General features: G+C 39.0%; 1 protein-coding gene across 1 annotated transcript in view; it reads left to right on the plus strand.

Moving 5' to 3' along the window:
- LOC121905111 (zinc finger containing ubiquitin peptidase 1) overlaps nt 1–21,383 on the plus strand; it is a 37,875-nt gene extending 16,492 nt beyond the window's left edge. Inside the window, exons 7-12 of the mRNA XM_042423100.1 lie at nt 930–1,098; nt 4,187–4,375; nt 6,460–6,625; nt 15,520–15,680; nt 20,683–20,903; nt 21,228–21,383. Coding sequence (XP_042279034.1) covers nt 930–1,098; nt 4,187–4,375; nt 6,460–6,625; nt 15,520–15,680; nt 20,683–20,903; nt 21,228–21,275 — 954 coding nt within the window. The 3' untranslated portion in view covers nt 21,276–21,383. The remainder of the gene's footprint in view (nt 1–929; nt 1,099–4,186; nt 4,376–6,459; nt 6,626–15,519; nt 15,681–20,682; nt 20,904–21,227) is intronic.
- The last annotated feature ends 2,661 nt before the right edge of the window (nt 21,384–24,044 follow it).

The following is a 24,044-nucleotide window of genomic DNA, read 5'->3' on the forward strand; positions in this document are numbered from 1 at the left end:
CTGCTGCACACTTTTTCATTGTTTTTGGGGGTGGCCTATAATACAAGAGTTTTTGAGGGTGGTTATTAATATGATTTCAAAAATATTGTTTGTAGATATTCCTTTACAACCTAAGGTATATTTATTTCATGTATACCCACTGGATCTTATTCTGAAAGCAAAAGAGTGTACATTTTTACATATGTGTATTTTGCAAGCAAAGCTTATTTCTTTGGACTGGTGATGAGCTTGATATTGATGTCTGGGTTAAAAATATAGCACATTGTATGGAATTGGGAAAAATAACACACATTTTGAGAGGTAAACTAAGTCCTTATGAAGAAATCTAGAAACTGTTCAGTCTTTATTTAAGATATGGTTATGTTGGGAATCTCCTTGTGAATTAAGGGTCATGTTCAAATGTAAATGTAATGGTACACCTTACAAGATATATTAATCTTATAAGGGGAGAAATGGCTCTGTGATTTATTTGGTTTACATTTTTTATTTTCATTTTTTGTTTGTTTTTGTATATGTCAATGTTGTGTTTATTGTGTGTGTAAGAGAAAAGTTGGAGGAAAATAGGGGTAACAGGAGGTAAACGGTGTTTGGATGGTTTTGGGTTTTGTTTTGATTTTTGCCAAATTCTGATTTTATCATATGTTATCATATGTTCTTCAAAAACATATGATGAACAGATCTTTGACACAAAGAAAATCGGTCCTTTAAAACACATGTTGATTATTTTACATGATATACATGTACATTATTTGCTTTTAATGTCAACCACACTGAAAAAAGATTAACACTGTGGTTTAACTATGGTTTGTGGGTGCACTGTGTACATGTGATGCAGTAGTGAATGTTTAGGTATCTGAACACTTTCAGTGTTGTGCTTTCACAAGACTCCACTCTATCAAGCTGACATGTGCGGTATGTTAACTGTGCAGAGGCAGTTTGGTCTGGACGGCAGCGGGGGCTACCGCAGGCAGATGGAGAGGACCATGGAGAGGGATGTGGCCAGAGGTCTTATGGCCCCCACAGAATTTCACTGTAAGAGGGCCGAGATGATGGAGTCTCTAGCCTCCGGGGTTGATGATGGCAGAACCAGAACTCAGGGTATGTTTATGTATGTCCTGCACCCACAACTAAAAATAACACAGAGACATTACAGGTTTAAAGGAAGATACCAACGATTCTGTAGATTTGGTCAACTCAACCATCCATTACAGTCATCTGTGTGTCCCTTTGAAACACTAACACTAGGTTGAGTGATAGAATAAATTTATATTTTATTCATAGTCCAAAGTTACAATATCACTACATTACATGGCCTGTAGATTTTGAAAGTTTAAAAATGAAATGCCATTTATTCAATATTATGTATGTAGCTGATAAAGATTATTATGCTCAAGTGAATATAAATATGTTAATCTGCTGCTCTGTTATATATCTGTATATTATTGTCTCTTACAATGAAACTAAGAAAGTAGCCCCTGCTAATTCAAAACAACACAAAGTTTAACATTTTGTGTAATTTCTCACATTTCCTATACCAAATTGCTCGACAGTCAATGCCAAGTGTGTTGTGCACTGTGTGCCAAAGTAATGGTGGTGCACTTTTGGTATTTTCATAAAAACAGAGCAGGATTCGGAAAAATCTCTTGTCATACAGTACCAGTCAAAAGTTTGTTTGAATGTGAAAGTGTGTCCAAACCTTTGACTAGTACTGTACTTCATGGCCCTCTCCCATACTGACCAACACTTCAAGAGAAAAGAGCATAAACCAAAATAAATTAGTATTATGCTAGAATAGATGGTCTTTTTTAAACTGATGAGTGCAAGACACGGCAAATGGTGTTGAAGTGTTTATTTTTTCTTAATCCATTTGATTTAAATTTCACTTTGTATATGCAGTATATTGTGAGATTTAATCTAAAACAACCTAAGACCAAAATAACATGAGCTGAGGCATTGAGAAGATTCTCCAGCACATAAACTCTGATTTTAACTGCAACTTTCTTTGCGGCTTGTGTAAATCCCACTTGCACTATGTTTACACCTGCTTTTCAGAAGTGTAGAATTTCCCTTGCAAAATGCAACATGTCATCCTCCCTTAAATGCATATGCAATGAGAAGAGAGGCATGATGCAAACACTTACACAGATGACATGCAGACTGCAACTCCAGCCTGGTGAGCCTGTTTGATAATTACAGCAAATTTGTTTGAGGCAGAATACATCACAACTGTACCTCAAATACATCTGCAAAAGCTGCAGTAAATCTGACCTTCAATACTGGATCAAATATTACCCTGAGATTTTTTTGTATATTGCTTTACATACAGGGACAGTGTGCTCAGGTACTGAATGACGAAGTCTGATCTGCAGAAGTGAAAAAAATACAATCTAATTTATTTACATTCAACAGGAGAATGTTTTGAGTCATCCAACATCCAAGATTGAAGTCTTGGCACATTGGCACATCTTAAGGATCATACTGTGTACTCAAATGTAAATCGCAGCACTTCTCCATAAACTAACTCTTGGTAATTCAATTTCTGGTTAAGTAATTTGAAGATTGAGGGGTGGAATCATGTGCTGTTGTATGGAAACCATTTTAGAACCATGTCGATTCATATCCATATTCACTTTTCCCTATTCACTACATCCATATGTCTATCTTGTCACCATAGCTGTTGAGTGCTCAGTTCTATATCTGCCTCCATCCCATTCTATGCTGAAAGGGAACATGTGCATACCAAGTTCGGATGAAGGACAACAAAATATGACTTTTAATTTTGTAACAAAATGGTTACACCCTTAATGTTAAATGGAATAGACATGAAAAACCAAAGGTTGGTACTTAATCGTAAAAACGTCATCTTGAGAACTTTGCAGATGAAGTCAGGGCACAATGAACACACTGACTAAATCTGATGTTTTTATCAAACTGTTTAAACTGTAACATACATTTGTCTGGCACAGATAAACCTGAAACCTTGTTGATTTCTGTTTTTTTACCCTGGCCCATCTTCATGTCAAAATTGTAGATATTAGGGTATTGTAAGATTAATCAGAAAAAATGTCTGAATATACATTAAACCTTCAACTTAACACTTATCTCATAATATCTAGACAAACCTGAGATTCTTCATTGATTTAAATGTCAAAAAATATAGTAAAGTAAACTTAAAACAACAATTAGTTGACTGTAAACATAACATTTTAGAGTGACTAAACATTCAGACCACATGGCAAATGGCAAATATAAATTTCACAAAACTCTTACTTTATAATATAAAACATTCAATATTACTCCTTGTCTAATTTAACTATCAAAGTATAATTTGGCTAATACTTGTAGTAAATGCAAAAAGGTTAAACAGTTTGAAAACAGTTCATGAAACAACCTGTACTCTTTAGTGTTAAAAAGGCTTTGCCATACCAGTCAGCAGAGGGCAGTGTTGTCACATGGTGAAAAAGTAGAATTTTAATATTTCATCAATGGATTATTATATGGCTATCATAATTATATCATTACTCATGCAATTTTATGACAAACAAACTACATGATTTACATAATGATTAGACATTTAATTCATATGAAATTCTGGTTTGCCTATAATACTTAGTGAAAGCTCACTAAGGAATGTCTTTACAACACGGGTCTGGCGATAAACCGGACCCAAAAGGGGAGTTTCTGTCCACGTTTAATGTGAAGTTGTCTGGTTCGAATGACCTCAAGGTCATTTAAATGCTTTTAGTCCAGTCATTAATTTTAGTTATTTTGTAAGCATTTGGATTTTCAAGTGTTTTGACACAGTGTTTGTTCCTGGCCAGTGTCAAGTTGTCAGAATCCCACTTGGGAAAAGTATAAGTCCTGGATGAAACACTCACCCCATGTCTCTGGAATTCAAGCCAGGTTTGTTCCTGTCTTCCTTTCTCCTAGAAATTAAAGAAAAGGAACAGGCTGTGCTCTACGTTGGAGAAACATGGTATAGGACAGTGTAACAAGTATATTGTATGCTGTTTATGACAGCTTAGTGTTACTGTTAATTCCACAATTATTTATTGATATTTAAAAAGCACCTTTTACGTAGATTGATCAAAGTCAGAGCTGATGGCTTCTGGTTTAGCCGTCAGTAACACTACTGAACTACTGCTGGAATGTTCTTCACATGCACTATGTTCACTTCTCTGTCTAGGTTTGGTGAGAGCCTTGTATGAATACTACCAGACTGAATGCAGAGACTGTGTGCACGTGTGGCTGAGTGCTGACACCGACCACTTCTGCTCCTCAGCAGGGGACAAAGGCTGGGGCTGTGGATACAGAAACTTCCAGATGCTGCTTTCCTCTCTACACAGAATAGATACATATGCCCCCTTCCTACAAGGTGCACAACACACTGCATCATATCTTTCCTGAAATCTGCACTTTCTGCTCTTTCTTGCCAAGACACTATCTTGGTTATATACATCTGATGTCATTTGTGTGAATATTCCTTGTGAGAATTAAAAGCAAAATAGTTATACTATTTATTATCTATCAAAATTAATGATTTATTTGTACAACTTATACCTCGGCGTACCTTAAATTCTTAAAATAAAAGCCAGTAATGCACTCATAGCAGGCTTGCAAGGTCTTTCTAGCCTCCTCATCCCACTGCTTAACCTGTGTTTTGACAACTCTCTCCCTTTGTAATGTTGCACGGTAGGCGGGGACTAGATGGATGGCGTTATGATCAGCTGTACTAATGGGGGGTTTGCTTGTATGCCCTGATGCGTTTTTCACGTTGCCATAGCAGAGGTCAATTGTTTTGTCTCCCCTTTTGGCACATGTTATTTATTGCTGATATGTCGGGAGTACCTTGTTGAGTTGGCAGCTATTAAAATCCCCCAGAATTAGAACAGGGGAGTCTGGTGCATTGCTCTCTATGTGATGAGCACATGCAGAGACAGCCTGGGCATCAGGCACAACAATGAATCGTTTTATCCTGTGTAGTGTATCATAGTGGACAGCAATCAGCGTTGTATCTGGAATGCCTCACAATGTCCTGACAAAAAGGTCAATTTTGTTTTTCCTTTCTGTCACTGAGTACAACAACTTCAACATGTCCCTTGACATTGACCAATAGGATCTTCCGCACAGAACTGTAACCATACAGAAAGAGGAATGATGTTGTTGGTGATGCTCTAACTGTGAAACAGGAAAGGCTTGTGGTTCTACAGCAACCAGACAACCAAATTATACACAACACACACACACACACACACAGGGCTTTCCACAAGGATATGGAGTAACCAGCCAGTGGGAAATAGTAACCAGCTAGCGGGGTCCAGGGGCATGCTCCCATGGAGAAGAATTTTGGCCAAAAAAGCCCAAATTTGGTGGCCTCTGGCACATTCTAATGCTACTATTCCATCATATACACTGATCTTAATTATTGCATATTTTAATTAAATAATAATAACATGTAGTGAATTATTGTAAAGCTGAAGCATAGCCTGCATTTTTCTCATATAACATAGGCTTGTTACTTTGACAGCATTGCCTGTTTTAGTGTGTTTGTGCAATGCATCTTAGAGATGGCTCTACTGTAAAAAGTGCAATGTAAATAAAGATCATTCATTCATTCATTAAACCCATAAACATCTGTGTGGCATATATGGAAAATGCAGAACTTTCAGTGGATTTTTAATACTTACTGCACAATCGTCAATCGCTGCCACCCGGTTTTCCGAAGTAGTCCATCTAATGAGGATGTCCCCTGTCTGTGCAAAGTGTTTTGTCATCAGTTACATTGCTAATATTTGTCAAACACTGAAGATGACTCTCCGCTTTCTACTTGGCAGGAAACAACCTTTCAGCTGAGTGCTCACACACTCATTCATGTAGAGCATTTCTCTATCATCATGCTTGCATTGTTTTGAAGTGGGGGCTAGTGGTCATAAATGTACAGGCATAGCAAATCGCAACTTGTTAATCAAAACTATTTTATTAGAATGAAATATGAATATAATAAAGTAGCCGGCTGGACTTAAATGAGTAGCTGGCTGTTTGGCCAGCAGCTGACACACACACACCATACACACTGACCACAATTTGGAGACCACACAGCCAAGGATCTGAATACTTTTATAAATGAATTTCACTTTATGATCTTTAATAAATTTGCAAAAATTGTCATTATGGGTTATTCCGCTGTATCCGCTGTAAAATAAATAAAAAAAAATATGGAAATTCACCACCATGCAACGACATGGGCCCAAAGACACACCAAGGTCCAGAAAAATGTTTAAATATTTTAGGGTGGATTTCTCCATTAAAACAGACTGATCATGTGATACACTGAGAAGAAAGTAAGCTAAGATGACAGATAACAAACTTTTACAGTAAAAACCTTTCTAAAGGTTTAATGTTCAGTTGTACACATTTGATCAGGTCTTTCCATTTATTTGACGCTTACCTTCTTCTCAGAGAAAGCGGTTCCTAGTATCCCACGGGTGCAGAGTATGATCGAGGAGGCATGGAAAGGAGGCCTTGATCCACAAGGTGCATCCCACTTCAACCAGCGGCTGCAGGGAACACGAGCCTGGATCGGAGCCACAGAGATCTATGCTCTCCTCACCTCTCTAGGAATCAGGTGAGCAATACTACACTGTGTCTCATTACTCTGCTGAAGCACATCACCTCAGGCTGCAGGAGTCAGGTATTAGTAATGACTGACATGAGTAAACATTTCCAACTAATTAGGGCCTGAGCCCAAAGGGTGAAGACCCTATTGTATTTCGTGTGTTTCTTTCTTTCTTTCTTGTTACGCCACTTTAACTCTAAATTTGACCCCTAAACTCACCAAATTTGGCACGCACATCAGGTCTGGTGAAAAATTTGATCAAATGTAAAAATTAACCCCCAAAGTGCCAAAATGTGCTCGAGAGTGCCACCTATGTATCTAAAACGGCCACCACGGCCTGTAGGAATGTCGTAGAGAGATCGAACCAAAACTCAATTATTCGTCTCATCAAGACCTACAAATCATACACTGACACCCCTGACCTAAATCCAACAGGAGGTCTGCAATCTCAATTTCAAAATACGATTTTGTGCCAATTTTGGACCTTGAATAAACGCTATCTCCTCATAGGGCGTTAATGGTATCGGCTTCAAACTTTAATACATGACTTATCACACTGTGCTGAACAAAAGTTATTAAAAACTTTGTAATAACTCGAACGGTTTAGATCTAGTAAGCCCTGAAAGTTGGAGTGTGACATCACACCTTACAATGTAAACCAATTGGGAGGCAATCTCTGGGCATGGACTTTGTGCCAAACTGGGGCGTCTGACGTCTAAACTATAAGTCCAACCACTTTCAAACCTGTATCAATGGATTTGCGTCGAAAATTCCTACAAAAAAATGTGATTTTTAATGTAAGATTTGGCCAAAGTCATGGGATTAATCAGGATATTTCACAAGAAGAGTACTCTGAAATCCTTCTCTCCAGCTGAGAGGGAGAGAGAGAGAATGGGAGGGGGGGATGAGTAAAGTAAGACCTGTCAGCCTAGGTCTGAAAACATCTACATGCCTGTGACAGAAGCCCTTGGACTGTGCCACACTCCAGTTACTCAGTGTTTCTACACATCTGACAGCAGTGTTCAATCCTTACTTTTTTTCAAGGAGTACATGTGCTCCTAAATGAAAGAAATTAGGAGCACACATATAACTTTAGGAGCACACTGAAAAATGTTCAAGTAAGAGTTTCTTAAAGAAAACAATTCATTGCATACATATTTACAATTTATCATATACATATTTAAACTGTGTGTGTGTGTGTGTGTGTGTGTGTGTGTGTGTGTGTGTGTGTGTGTGTGTGTGTAAATCACAATTTGTGTTTTTTTTAGGGGTGCTCAGTTATGGCAAAAATCAGAATCACAATTATTTTTGTTCAATATTGACATCATGATTATTTAACATGTTTACTTTTTGACTGTCATTTTTGCCAGTTGCCGATGTTCATATATGCACATATTTTCCACTTGGCTGAGGAAACTATTACACATGCAATCATATATTGTACTAATGATCAAGAAAGACTATAGCCTATATGAGGGAAGAACTTTAATGCTGAGCTACTGAACTCCAGTCTTCCTAAGTTCTTCCTTCATATATTGTCTTTCTTGATCATAGTATAATCTATGCTTGCATGGATAATAGCATCCTCAGCCAGCTGGTAAAGATATGTGCAGATATCGGCAATCGGCCACAATGAGTCGTAAATATCAGCATATCGGATATCAGCAAAAATCCAATGTCGTGCATCCCTAGTTAAAAGTCTTTACATTCCTAAAAATAGACTTGATGAAAATTAGGAAATTAATTTGTTTTACACACAAACTCATCAAGGGTTTTCAATTTACTAATTGAAATTCAAGTGAATGGGCACAAAACTTGCATGATTTTTATGACACAGGTGTGAGCAAGGCAGCCATGTCTCACCCTGCAGAAAATTCTCATCCTCACACTGTTGAGATTTGATGTTTCGCCATGACAGAGGAAGTTGCTATAACTTTATTGTAAATGCTCCAGTCTGCACCAAACTTTACATGTTTGATAAGACTCCTGGCCTGAACACATGTACATGACAATATTCCATCAGTGATGCAAACTGGCTGAAAAGCTCCACATGGTACATTTAATTTTTTTGTTTAATTGATCAGTTTTATGTTAAAAACAATGGCAAATGTCCATCATAAGTTGAGAGAGAGAGAGAGAGAGAGAGAGAGAGAGAGAGAGAGAGAGAGAGAGAGAGAGAGAGAGAGAGAGAGAGAGAGAGAGAGAGAGAGAGAGAGAGAGAGACAGAGAGACAGAGAGACAGAGAGACAGAGAGACAGAGAGACAGAGAGAGACAGAGAGAGAGAGAGAGAGAGACCCCCTCCCATAAAAGTGAGGGCCCAAAAAAGATACCTCAAATGCAATTAGAAAATCATGTCATTCAAAACTATGGTGACATTTCAAGGACCACAATCTGTTACCATACCAGTCCATTTGCCCATCACACAACCCACTCTAACCACTCTCACTCAGCAACTTCGGTACCTAAAGGAAGCAAATTAAGAGGAGAAGGAGAAGAGCAGGTCAGCAGAACAACTGAACAGTAACCATATAAACAGACCTTGAAGGAGGTAATGCCAGTGACAGAGCCTCAGCCATGACCATCTCAGAGCCTTTTATATGGAGAATGTCTAGATTGAATGGCTGAAGAAATAGACACCACCGCATAAGATGATTTGGATTCTGAAGAGAATGTAAGAATGTCAAGGGGTTGTGATCAGTATAAACTACAAGGGGTTTACCTCCACCACTGACATAGACCTCAAAATGTATCAAGGCCCAAATAAGAGCCAAGGTCTCTTTTTCCACAATGGAGTAATTGTTTTTGTTTTTGTTACGCTTTTAATTTTAGAAAATACAGTTTTACAATAAGTGTTCATGAATAAACTACCTTATGAAGGAGGTCCCCACACCGGGTCTCAACCTGGAGTCTCCCAGATCATAGACGACTGCGCTGATTACTGAGCTAAAACTTTACTCATCGCCTCATTGCAGACAGACCTCTACCTATTTATACACCTATAATACAGAGACAACACACCGTGTACTGTGTAGGGAAGAACTTCAAAGGCGATTATTGCTTTGCACTTTTCATTTATTGCCTATTTTTTACAACCTAACTTTGTGGGAAGGAGAGGGGGTGAGGAGAGTCCAGGTTATGGAGAGTCCTTTGAGAGCACTTCGCTTGTGTCAGTAGCTCAGCTTTATCTTTGGGGAACACCCCCAACTCCAGGAGTGATGTCCAAATTAGGAAATGTGCATCATGTAGCAGGTGGATGTGACTCCCCTCATTGAGACCTGCTGAAGATGTAACAACGGAACAGAGGAGACAGACTGAAATAGCTATGTAACTGACCTGCATGCTGGTATTTGAAATATTTATATATAATATAAATATTTTTTAAAAAATACTGTTTGTGCTTTGTCGAATAATGTATTTGTATTCGGGCACAACCCTAGTAGACAAATTCGTTTTCATAATACAATAATATAACAAGATAATATACATAACATAATACAATCAGACAATAACAAAAAAAGAAAAAAATATAAATTTGATGAGGGTGAAAAAAGTTAAGTACATTATAAAGTTAATCCCTGGCCTTTCTAGGCCTTCTAGGATATCTAAAATTCATTTAAACAATCAATGAGTTAAATAAACCTACACCCATTGACTCTGTATAAGGCAAGGCCTAAGGAGAAATGTAATGCCACCCTAGCTTGAGTGTGTAAGCTACACAATTGACTTGTCTGTGGCTGTTTTAAAATATAATTCCATTTTATTTTATTTTAGTTTTAACACAATCCAGCACTTCAGTGTTGCACCAGCTGTCTGTAAATCCATCACTAAGTTTGTGTGCATTAGCTCCTGATTATGTATTAAAATGGGAGAGTAAACTTGGAAAGATACATAATTTGGGGGGAAGGAGGAGGAATATAATTTCATATTTGAAATTATATTCATAAAAAACATTATGTAGCCTAAAGTGGTAGTAGGTTGCAGGCTACTAGGCCATCTTCAAGGTTAAACAAGGACAAACCATTTATATAAATGAAATAGTCTTACAACACATCACAATATGATTTGGATAATTTAACCTGGTTAAAAAATGTTATGCCTGAGGGTTGCTATTCTCAAAACTCACAAGGCATCTTCAAAGTCTAACAACTCAACAAAGCACAAACCGTTTGGATGAATGAAATGGCCTCACAACAACTATCTAAATCCAGTCCCACACAAAGGTTCTAGAGGTAGCTATTAGCACCGCTTGCTGATGTAGTTGTAATATTATACAGGAATGAATAATCATAACTTCAAAAACAGATTATTTTAACCTACATTATCTCAAATCAAGGCCTATTTTAATGCATAACTCAGAAGGTGATTTTTGCTGCTCAAGACTTAAAAGGGCCATTTCAGTTGAAAACTAGACCTTGCTTCCCCTTAGAGTAAACTTGCAGCTCTCATTTAGCCTGTATGAGAAAATGAAAGAATAATCATAATAATGAAAGCACAGCGCAGAGCAGCCGGATGAGAGATCATTACACGGAGTGATGCATCATCATTTTTAAAAGTAATTCCTTCCAAAGTCTGACTAACACTGAAACTAAAGCAAAGTAGTCTGCAAAAGTCTAAACAAGTTACTTTCCACTGCTGAACATTTAACTGTTTGTTAATTCAGGCACTTTGGTGCTGTGAGGAAAAAGCTCCACTCTATCTGTCTGTCTCTCTCTCCCGACGGGTTGGACTGAACCAACTCAAAGGTTGGTCCAAAAACGTCAGATTTTTTTATCACTTGTTTTTGTCAGTCATAGGCCGCTTATATATAATCACCTGATTGCGGGGACTGTATGACAATAAGGTTATTTTTAAAAAGACAAAAAGTGGGGTAGCAAAACCATAACTTTGCTTCTAATTGAATAAAGGGGATGCATTTGCTCCACTTGCTCCATTGCTCAGGCGCCTATGTTTGTGCGTAAAGTCTTTCCTAAGTTCTTAGTAACTATTAGCTAGTTTCAAACTAGTGATCTACTAAATAAGGTTGCACCATTAAAACTTTATATCTTAGCTACTAAACACTTCTGTGCCACACCAATAGAACCAGAAACAATGTTTGTTTACAATAACTTCCAGGTAGAAAACCCCTGCATAATGTACATACAATTTAATGCCGTGGAGCAAAAATAAATGTCAGTTTAAGAAAGTAAAGAAGTAAATGAAGCGTATGTAAATAAATAAGTAAGTACATATAAGCAGTAAGTAGTAAAAGTGATTAAAAATAAGCATAAGTATGTATGAATGAGTAAAGCAGTGGTAAGGTGGCTTCCCAATATGACAAAGTCAGCCACCAGTTAGTCCGGACGATGGTAAGATGTCGGTGATGGGTAGATTTGGCTCATCAAAGACGCTAGTAAAGCAACACAGTTCATAAAAACTACGGATATAATTTTAAACGTTACAGTTACAGCTGAAAATGACAAGAGAAATGAACAAGTATGCCAATTTCATATATCTCTGCAATTCAAATCAACAGCCAGTTGTCTACCTGTAAGCGACTGTTGTTAGTACAACGTCACAGTGATTCGGTCTATAGGAAGCAACCAACTGTGTAAACAGGAAGTCACTGTAGCAACACGAGCCGTAACATAACTTCCATGTCATCATATCCACCAATAAGTGCAAGTATGTCTTTGTTCCGTGGGGCACGCATGGCTCACACAGGCAGGCATTGCAGAAAGGAAGGAAGAATGGATTTTGGTTTCAAGTGACTGGTGACTCCTGCTGTGTTAATTATCTATAGAGTTGATTAAGATTGTTGTTGGCAATGCTCGACTTTGCTGCTGTGAGATATATGGCATAATTTCTTTCTTTCAGAAAATCTTTCCTTTATTGTTGGCTGATTATTGAGCAACATGAGTGAACGTCTACCAAGACCGGGTTGGCAGTTTTGCTAATGCCTGTGTGGGAGAAATAACGAGGTTAGCATAGTTTCAGCTTGTTGAGCCGGTGGTTTGAGTACATGAGTTAACAGGTGTCGGAAGGTGATTTTGTAATGGACTTATTTTTAATGACGTAGTTTGCATATTGTTTCGATTTTAGTTGTTGGCGATGAGTGCATTTTAGCCCCTTTTTACACAGCCCGTTGAAGTTGGGAATACTGCGCCTATAATCTGCCTCACTGTTCTGTATAAAAGGTACAGACACGTAGTGGGGGGGCAGAGGTGCTCCACCAATACGGAGGTAGTCACTGAGCTGGATTGACTGTGTGTGTAAAAGGGACAGCCGGCACAGCGGGGCCGGGAGCTGACACTGTTGAGTTAGCCTGTATTCAGACCAAATGAGGCGGTGTGGCGTACAGCTGCAGGGTTGAGCAGAGGTGTTTGGGGGTGTGGGTGTGTTTGTGCTTTAGAACATAACCACTGTGAAACTATCAGAAAATAATGTTACCAGCTTCCTCACTAACGTTACTAGCACTCCCTCTCATTCACTCTTCATTCACTCTCTAGCTCTCAGCTCTCTCTCTCTCTTTTTCTCTCATCTTTTTTAAAATAAGTCAGGAAGCCGACAGAAAAGTCTAACTTAACTTTTAACGTTATCAAACAACGAGAAAGTCCTCCCCTCATCCTAGTAACGTCTTTGTCCTCCCTCATGGCAGAGTTTACAGCTCTGATCAGTCTGATATCCACACCTCTGAATCCGGAATGCCGGCATGCTATGTAAAAGTACACAAGGAGACGGCTTTATGCAGGCTTTGTGTGATTCATTGTAAAAAAGCAAAAGTGGATCCTCTTTATGGCTATAATGCAGGTTCTCTGTATAAATGAGGTGTGTGTGTGTGTGTGTGTGTGTGTGTGTGTGACCACTGAAGGCCCGGTTCAAGACCTCACGGTCCACTACTGGGAGATGGCCCTAGAGACGTTACGCAGGATGGGGAGGGGAGTGTTAATTTATCTGGACAACCTGCTTTTGCTGGCTTGCTGCTCTAGGGAAGAAGCCACACTACAGATGGCGTTGTCTCATCGGTGTCTCGGTGTCTCATCTGACGAGTCTGGGCTTCACAATAAACTGGAAAAAGAGCTCTCCTCTCCCCTCCCAGCTTGTCACATATCTGGGAGTGGAATTCAGCATGAGAGCTTGTCTCTCACAGCAGAGAGTGGAGGTGCTGACAGCTTTCCTCCTCCTTGTCACACCTTACAATGTTGTTACAGCTCTCTCTGTCACGCAGCTGCTGAGCATGATGTCAACAGGTCATGTGGTGATTCCCCCTGGGGCTTCTCTACATGAGACAGCTGCAGAGGTCGTTCATCTGTCTGTGCGTTGAGGAGCATGGTGTCCATTCCTCCCTCCGTGGGTCCAGATCTGGCCCACTGGAGAAATCCCTGCATCCTGTCAGCGGTGGTTCCTCTGGGCAGAGTTGCATCACACATCTCAGTGTTCACAGACGCATCTCTCTCAGGGTTGGGGAGAAACGTGTCTCTCACAGGTGGTGAGAGGACAGTAGTGGCCAGCTCACATGTCTCTCCACATAAACGCGCTAGAACTTGCTGCTGCAGAATCAACGTGTTGAGACTGCGGCTCAGCTATCCTGTGTCCAAACCCAGCTTTTTTATTCCTAAAAGTATCACTAGCTTGTTCAGATTAAAAGTGATAACTATGGAGGGGTTCTTTCCTATTCCTCACAAGTCTGACTAGGAGACCATGTTTCATCTTCTCTGTGCTTGCCTGCTACATTGAGTGCACAGCTGCCTTAAGCCATTCCCAGTATTTGTTTGTGCATTACAGAGAGAAATCTCAGGGGCTTCCTCTGTCTGTACAGCGTCTGTCACACTGGCTGTGTGAGGCTGTTTCACAGGCATATCTCTCCTCTGGGGTGGAGCCCCCGGAGGGCATTACAGTGCACTCCATCAGAGGAACTTCATCCTCCACAGTGCTGCATGGCACTTTTCTCTCCTGCTGGTTGATGCATGGAGAGATATTTTCCTATTCTGTGTCTCACTGGACTGTTACAATGTGTAACCTTCATCTCTGCTAAGGAATAGGCTTATTATCCTGTCCTCAATCCATATACTGTGCCTACTCTGTTCCTCACTGGTCTATTACAGTTCATAACCTTCATCTCAGCTTTCTCTGCATGGCGGGGCATGGAGTGCTCTTTGCTTGTTTTCTTGAAGTAGGTTTGTATTTGTGTTTGTGGTACCAGAGGGACCCAGTGTGGCATGGACCAATCCTAGTGCTTGCTAGGATTGGTCGATGCTACGCAGGGCATGTCTTGCCAAGAAAAACAGTGGGATCCATAATAATGCGAAAGATAAACATCTAATTATGTTAAGCTAACTCTTGTTATTTTGTCTTTTAGTTTAATGATATTGGCATACAGTTTTGTCATTTGAGGTTTAGTGTGTTTTTTCTGTGAAATGTAAAGTGTCAGGTCAGATATTCCATATAACCTCTTTTACTCTTCAATCGAAATGGTTCAGATATTAGGAAGGTAATGTTTGCTTTGTCAGCTGGTTCACTCAGCCAGCTTACATAACTGTTCCACAGGCAGTTAGTAGGTGTAAATTATAATTTGTGTGCAGCAACCAGTTTTAATTTAGAGATCTGTAATTCTCTACTTAGTAAACACTGATGTTACGTCAAGCTAATTTTGAACAGCTACCCTGATCTCTAGGAACACAGCAACATGTCGAGACAGCTTTGTGGGTAGTGCAAGCAACATGACTTACTGTGTCAAATGATAAGACGTGTTGATCAAACAGGCTGTTGTCTATCCTCAAACTGTTCCCAGTCTCACTTTGTGAGTAGTTTAAAATACTGCTGTCATTTTAATTTTACTATTTCAGACTTTGGTTGTGACTTAAACTGGTCTGTGTAATGTATCAGTTAAATGTAACACAACGGGTCATACTGTATGTGCTTTCAGTGCCCGCATTATTGACTTCCACCAGCCAACAGGCCCAGGAGACACCCATCCCCAGTTGTTTGACTGGATGAAGCAGTACTTCTGTCAGTCCAGCAGGAGCAGCAGACTGCCCCCCAGACTCATCCAGACCTCCCTGCCTCCACTTTACCTGCAGCACCAAGGTACACAGCACATACCACCAACTCCATGCCTTCATCATACATTCTACAGCTACACAGGATCGATGATGTCTTTGTGCAATTACTTTCTCTAACTGGATGATGTTCTCAGACTTAAGCTTAATGGTTGACACATTGAGTAGTGAAACAGACCTACAGCTTGTTTAACACAAACCTCATATGGCTTTTAAGCAGTCCAGTGTTAACATACTCAACTATTAAAAGCATGAACAGAGGGCATTAAAATTATCACCTAATTAATCTATTACATGTGCCAGTTGTATTGCAGAGCTAATTGCTGGTTCAAAATGCAGGTTGGCTGAGATGATACATTCATGTGCTGTGTGCACTATTGTTTTTTAGCCACACTAGCAGCGTTGCTGTGGGGATTGTCAGTTTTGCTCTGTCAGTCGGTCTGTCCACTGCTTTGGTACAGACTGAAATATCTCAACAACTTTATTTAACCAACAAAAATCATTGGTTGAATTAAATGTAGACTCTTCCATGTGTTCTCCCTCTGAGTGAAGTATGACTCAGCATGGTTTGTTGGGTTGGGTTGTGTTGTGTTGTCGGATGCATCAGACAACAAGCTCAATCTGACAGCATAAGAGAGCACCACAGTCATGGGCTCTCCACTTGAAAGACCATGTGATCTCTCAGTAATGTTACTGTTACTGTTAATGTTAATGTTAAGTGCTGAGCTGCCCGCGCTCAGGGCAGAGCTGCTATCCATTGAGAGCCTGCTCAGCAAGTTACTCAACCAGCAAACTCTCAATGGCTCACTTTTGCTTACCACATAATTTCATTTGTGTCATTTCATAGTTTTGATGTCTTCAGTATTGTTCTACAATGTAGAAAAAATTGTACTGTATAAAGAGCGCAGTCCTAGGAACAGCAAAGATACTACGCAGAGCCCTCAAAGTTTTATATATATATATATATATATATATATATATATATATATATATATATATATATATATATATATATATATATATATTTTTTTTTTTTTTTTTACTTTATTTTTCAAATAAGCTATTCAAAACTTTAAAGTTTGGGGCATGGTTTCTATAATCTGTAAATGTTTGAAGTCTGAATACAACCTGTATTACATTTTGATAAGAATGTTTAAATTTCTGATATAAATATTGTCTACCTTTAACAAAGTAGGTTTTTGTGTGTCAGTTTTGTCAGTATTTGTTTATTAAAAACTGTTCAAAAGCCTCGCATTGCTGTATATGTTGAGGTTTCTGCTAGTAATTCAACAGGGCTTTCTCATAATCACCTTGTTTTTGTAATAATAGGTTAACATGCATACATTTAGATGTTACAAAAGGAAAGAAGCCTGTTGTGAAACCTCTGCTACTATTCATCCAACAATATTTATAGATGGAATAACAGGTTGAAGATTTTGATTTCGATGATTTAATAATAATAATATCTATGAATTGAAAGGCTGAACTAGATTTGCCAATATCTTGTTTATGTGTTTGGCTTTGGTCTTTTTCTGAGGTAGATTCTGAGACAGTGTGCATTATTTCAGTACATAAAAAACACCTAAAATGCACATAAAGGAACAATTTTTTGTGGTTTACATTTGAATGGCAAACCTATACTTGAAAGCACAATTCAATGTGGATCATACAGTCCATGATGTGATGTTGGGGTGGAAAAGGTGCTGAAAGCTGAAAGCATTTCATTTGTGTATGTAATGTAATAACTTATTACATTATGCGTAAAAAGTTATATTTTCTGTTTACCATTTTTATTGCATTATTGGCAGATTATTATAGTATAATTTTTATTACATTTATTTATGACATTATGCACATTTATTACATATTACAAGTTTCTATACACCTCCAGCCTTGTGGTACTTGTGTCAGGTAGAATATGGAACTGAGGCACTTATTCTCAAAAGCTTCTTCTAGATTTGGCTTGGATTGTACCTCATTTGTATGTCACTTTGGACAAAAGCATCTGCCAAATGAATGAATGTAGTTAAGTCTTTCTTACGTAATGATTTTATCCTGGCAAATTATCTTGATTTCTTTATGATCACCGAATCTTGGATAAAACCTAATGACTACATTTCCCTAAACAGCCTGGGGCAATTGGCAGGGGTGGTGGGGGGGGGGCTCTTTTCTTTAAACAAAAATGCAAATGTTCCTACATTGATCTGGGGCTCTTCAGTTTTTTTGAAGCCCTATCCTTTATAATTTATGGGAACAATCAATGTCTGTGCTTACTGCTCTGTAAACTTCCCAGATATGGTCACAGTTTCATCAGTGAATTTGCTGAACTTCATTTAAATTTGACCATTCTTTTTTAGCAATCTGTCCCTCATCCATCCTCCAACTGTCCAAGTATTTTTGCCCTTTCAATGCAGTTTTAAGACTGTAGTCTGAATAATTATCAATGGAAAGATGAACAACTACACATTAGCTGGTCATCTTTCCTTCTCTTTACACTGCTACCACAGTGACACTCTCTCCATTCTGGCTCTTTTTATATTTCTGTCAAGCAGGTCTCTCTAATCTCTTCACCTGAAAACAGAGGTCAGGTTTCCTGTTTATGCTGATGTTTCTGAAATCAAGTTGCTGTAAGAGTCGGGTTACTCAAGTACATGTAAACACACTGACTGGAATTTATGAGAGGACAGGGTTTGAGCTGACATTTTGATGCTTGTGTCCATCATTGGTGTATTCCAGTTAACAAACAGCAAAACGTGATATTCTCATCTGTGTGTTGTAAAACAATGTTGACATCTCTGAGGGAGGTTGAGGAACTAATTATTTAATTATACAGTTAGTTTCATGCTGATAAACATCTTCACATTGATTGTTGGGGCAGAGTTCATTTTCTGGCTGGGATAAAAATGGATTTAAAACTGGTCTAAGGTCAAGTTGAGGATTTGTATTGTATTTATTGGGACAATGAACAGTTTTAAACATAAATGTTAATATTTGATGCACCAAAGTTAGCTTAAACTAATTTTCATCTGCAGTTCCTTGCAATTAAAACATGTAACAGCACAATAACAGTACAAAGCAAAAAACACACAGGACACATTATACAAAATACAAAGTTACACACACTAGCACATCATATACACCCACAGTGTCAACTAGAAATTAATAATGTAAGTTTGTCAAATTAAAAGCAATTTTATTTGCGTTTATGAGAAGACCATGAGATGAAATTTAGATTCAGTGGTTACAGAGCTGAGTAGTTTTTAGCATGTTTTTTAATTTGGTTTTGAATGTACTGATTGAACTGCAGCTCTTCATATCATCAGGTAGGGTATTCCACTGCTTTGTGGCTTTCACAGAGAAAGCTGACTGCCCAAATGCAGTGCAATGAAATGGTATGGTACAATCTTGTATAGAGGATATTCTGGAGGATCTAATAGAACTTACTGAGCGAATGTACACAAAGTCACATAGTGGAGGAGGGGCCAAACCATTTAAAATTTTATAAACTAGGCACAAATTTGAGATTAATCTAAAATTCTCAAAGCTCAATAAATTGTTTTCCTCCAGCACCCTACAGTGATGGAAATGCATTGGCTTTTTGTCAAGAATTTTTAGAGTTTGTTTGTAAGTAAACACATTTTTAGATTATTCCCTGTTTCACAGGAAGTGAGTCAGGGCAGTCAAGGATGAAATCATCTTGTTGGTTGTAGATCTGCGCATGGCATGTGGGGGATACAAAATTGACCAAAAATGTTAACATGTGCTTATATGATGTCTTCACAGCTTCTGCTGCTTGATTTTTCTATGTAATTATTTTTAGGGATGCACGATGTTATCGGCACATCATCGGTATCGGCCGATAAAAGCTCTAAAATGAAATATCGGCATCACCCCGAAATGAACATTTTCTGCCAATTAGGAGAGGCCAATTTGTTGCCTTCTCCTCCGCCGCCTGACTGTGCTTCCCTCCATGGGCTGTTTCACCCTGACGGTCCCGGTGCTTCCTCTGCAGGCTCCACTTCACTCAGCTGCCGATTAGACCAGCTGCTTCTTCTAGCAGAGGCTTGCTGGCTGTGCCTCCCTCCGGCCATGCTGCTGCTAACACTCCGCTAGCCTCTCAGCTAACGTTAGCCCTGGCTCTCCGTGTGGATCCAACCGGACCACCGAGCCCGGTTTGTTATTCAGGTTAAAGTTGGAAGAAGCAGCAGATCTGACGGTGGAGCCTGCGGAGGAAACAACGGGACTGTCAGGGTGAAACAGTCGGCGGAGGAGCTGCTATGTTCAGCTGCACAGATAGGAAACACCTTGGCTGACAGGATGTACCACTCTGTTTGGGGGAAAAAAAATCATCTTCTTTTTGGTTTATAACGGCGGTTGGCAACCAGCGTATTAGGTGCATTACCGCCACCTTCTGCTCCGGAGTGTGAACCAGAGATTAAATCCTACACATTAATCCTGTCTAATAAACTCAAAGAAAACTCCACTGCTCCACCCACTTGGCAGGTTCATTAAAGTTTTAATGCTGAGCTCCTGAACTCCAGTCTTCCTAAATTCTTCCTTCATATATTGTCTTTCTTGATCATACTTAGTACAATCTATGATTGCATGCATAATAGTCTCCTCAGCCAGCTGGAAAAAAGGTCAGATGAGGTCAGAGGGTCAACAAAGTTATTGCAATTCATCCAAAGGGGAACATGAATGTGTGAACCACATTTTGTGACAATCCATCCAATAAGTGTTGAGACATTTCACTCAAAACCAATTAAGTCAATCTTATGGTGGTGGTTGAGGAAAGCTCACCAAAGTCATTATGATCATTTTTTATGAGCCATGAATGACTGTACATTTCATCTCAATCCATCAAGTAGTTGTTGAGATATTTCAGTCTGGACCAAAGTGGTGGAACAACCAACAGACAGACGTTGCCATCCCTACAGCTGTATTATGCTTTATCTTTTGAAAATTGTAACTATTAAATGACTAGCCTCTTGTTGTCCACCATTTTCTCTTCACCCTGTGCCCTCCTACAGGTCACAGCCGCACTGTAGTGGGTTTGGAGCAGAAGAAGAATGGGAGCCTGTGCCTCCTGCTTTTGGATCCTGGTTCCTCATCATCAGACACCAGGAAGCTGCTGAGCAGAGACACCGCCTCCACAGCCATCCGCCACATCAGGAAGTTCCCTGGCAGCCTTAGGCACAAACAGTACCAAGTGGTGGCAGTGCAGGGCTTGTTGTCCACTGAAGAGAAACAGGTGAGTTTGTCCTTTCTCTGAGGAGGGTGCCTGTGTTGTTAACAGATTAGCTGACAGCCCTGCTGAGGTATGAACAAGATTCAATTCAGGCCTTTGAGGTACTCCAGGTTAAGTTAACGTTGACTCATTCAGTGTTGTTCCTTCGCTGTGATTTCATTATGAGTCATTAACCAAAGAGAGGCCTTGTTTGCTTAATGATTAAAGTCCTTGTTCCAAGACCTTCACAGTCCTTGAAAGTATCCTAGTATGCATACTATGAATAATTGTTAAATAAAAAATGCTACCTATCTGTTTATCAGCACACTTTGTTTTTTGTTTTTACAGATTAGAATCTTCAACTCCAGGACATTATGTGCTGAAAGGATCCCATGAACAAAAACACGCATCACACGATTACTCATTTGCTAACACTTTTTATAATTTACATTTTTTTTTAATTTTAAACCTTTGATAAACTTTAAATAAACTATGTGTTCTCTAGGCTGTCCAATTATTTACATGTAGCAGTTAATGGTTAATGTGAGTGTGTGACAGAGGAAATGAGGTAGAATGACCCCGACTGTTTTTAACAAGATCACAGGCTGGCTTCACAGAGTCCTTATCCACAGACATTTGAAATGAAAATATACTATGATGTCATCAGAACCAAACTTCTACGATTTAAGCTAAATTAAGTAACTGGCAAAGCAAATGTAAAACACTAAAGCAACACACCTAAATCATCACTTTGTAGCCATCTGTTTTTAGAAGTCCCATGATAAGTTGAAGGTCATCTGTGTGTAACAAGTGATACAGGAGAGGGTTCAACAGCTGGTCAGGGTTTCCAGCAGTGTTTTATAAGTTTGGCTATTTTACTTTATAAATTACCAAAACAGTGAATCCTTTGTTGGTACTGCAGATTGTCTTATTGATTAATTGAACATTTCAAACGATGAGATGATGTGATGTGTGAGTTCACTCTGTACCCTGACACTCCAGTACAGGAGTTCCGACCAGGCCAGCCCTCACATTAAAGTGGTTACAACTAGTCTGCTTTCTAATCAAAATTTAGGCTGGTGCGGAGAAGATTCCTCCAGCTACTGTCTTCTTCCTAAAGTCTTCTCCACTACCTTTTTATTAGCACCTCTATTGACCTGACCTAAAGATACAGAGTAAAAATACTGCAGTTAATGACAGTTCTTCACTTATTATAACACTTGTTGTGGTTGCTGGATAATTATTTAATCTGCAAGTATACTTTTGCTACTAGGGGAATGTTAATTTCAGAATCCAGACAGGAATGGGCAACTTTGATGATAGAGAGGGCCACAAAATTTTTATCATCAGTCCCAGAGGGCCAGATTGTGACCATGCGATTTCACCAGTAGATACGTTTACCCCATCACTCAATAAGCCAATTGTAGCTCCTAATTTAATGAAGAGAACAAAATATACACCAGTAATCAAAGTTTATTATACTGTAGGAGTATTAATACTTTATTAATGAATTACCTCGTCATTAGGGCACCACCTCCTTTTTGGTTAGGATTTGTTAGTGCCAGGAGGGAGCACTAACCCCTGTTCAATTTAATCAATGAATCAGTCTCATAATCGTAAATTCTTGTCCCAAACAGTGACCTCTGTTTACTGCAGCTCAAAGAAACAACCAAACACTTTTAGGATAAATGTAGACATTTATTAATAGCTAAACGTCTTGAGGATACATGATAAATCATAGATAATATCATATATACAGATAATATACTGAAAATAATAAATAAAAAGAAAGTAAAATAAATAAATAAGGCCCAAGAATGATAAAAATTTAATAAAGAAAATTATTCAGCAAGCGTGGCTCGAAGTGCGTGACTCGAGGCTTAACGTGTTGTACTGGGGAATGCTAAAGGGAAAGCTAATTCAACTTCTCTGAATAAATTCTTTAATTTTAACGTTATTCGACATCAACCCTTGATCACAAAGCCATGTTATGCCTTACTGTTGAGGTGTGTCATCGTGGTAGAGGCGTCATCTTGGCAGGTCCAGCGTTGTTTGACGCAGCATCACCAGCGGTGTATCAGCTGTGGGCTGTGGCGCATCTTAGTGGATGCAGAGGCGTTGAATGTCAGTGAAGAATCAAGCCGTTTCAGGCTGCTCTGGGAGTCTTCAGGCTGCTCTGGCAGTCTTCAGGCCGGCTTCACTCCTGGGTTGCAGTCTTGCTCCCAGAGAGCAGTTTCAAGCGTTCTTCTTCTTCTTCTTCAAGGGTTTAAGTTGCAGATTCAGGCTTTTGGTTGGCTTGTAGTAACTTAAGTTGAGTGTCGAATAAAGTTTAGTCTGACTACGCTCAAGTCTTCAGTGGCGTCTACTTCAAAATAAATTACTGTACGTGTTTACTTCAAATTAAATTACTATATGTGGAAATACGAGACTTAATGTTACTAATAAAACAAATAAACTTGTTGCAATACAAGGTTAAACACGGATATATTTGGTTGAAAAACAAATAAAAGAGACGTCTTAAGAGCTTTCTTGAGTTCTTGGAGTCCAGCTCAAAGAGCAATCTCTTCAAGGCTGTTTTTATTAGTTAGAATAAACGAGGGAGGAGTTTGGGTGTGTTCTAAAGGGTTTCGCGCCGAATTATTGATGAATATTCAATTTCTTTGTTCTAGGGGCTTTAGGTGTGGCAGGTGCTTTGCAGCCTGCGTCTCCTGAAGTAAAGGAATTTGGTGAAATATAATTCTGAGTTTTTACATGCAAAAACTCTCACTTCAAGTCACTGTTGCCTATTATTGTTTAAACAGTTTTTTTTCAACAGTCAGTTGAGCTCTGTGAAAACTGTTCAAATGAAGTTTGTTGTTAGTGGCACCCAGTTGATGTGCTGCGCTGCCGTGCGCTGTTGAAAGGATTGTTGTTGTAATAATAATAATGATAATAACGTTATTTGTATAGCACCTTTCATACAAAAATAGCTGAAGTTGAAAGTAAGCTAAATTGTAAAGAAGTAAGATGCTTGTGTCTTGTGTAAGAGCCGCTGAGCTCATTGTTTGAAGAAGAAAGTACAGAATTGCTATGCTAAAGAGCTAGTTGTGTGTATGGAGCAGGTCAGTGCCACTGCCCCTGTAGACTTAACCCTTTGGGGGGTTTCAGAGTACTGGTGTCTGCCTA

The sequence above is a fragment of the Thunnus maccoyii genome, chromosome 10, assembly GCF_910596095.1.
Source record: "Thunnus maccoyii chromosome 10, fThuMac1.1, whole genome shotgun sequence".
In the NCBI taxonomy this organism is placed as follows: Eukaryota; Metazoa; Chordata; class Actinopteri; order Scombriformes; family Scombridae; genus Thunnus; species Thunnus maccoyii.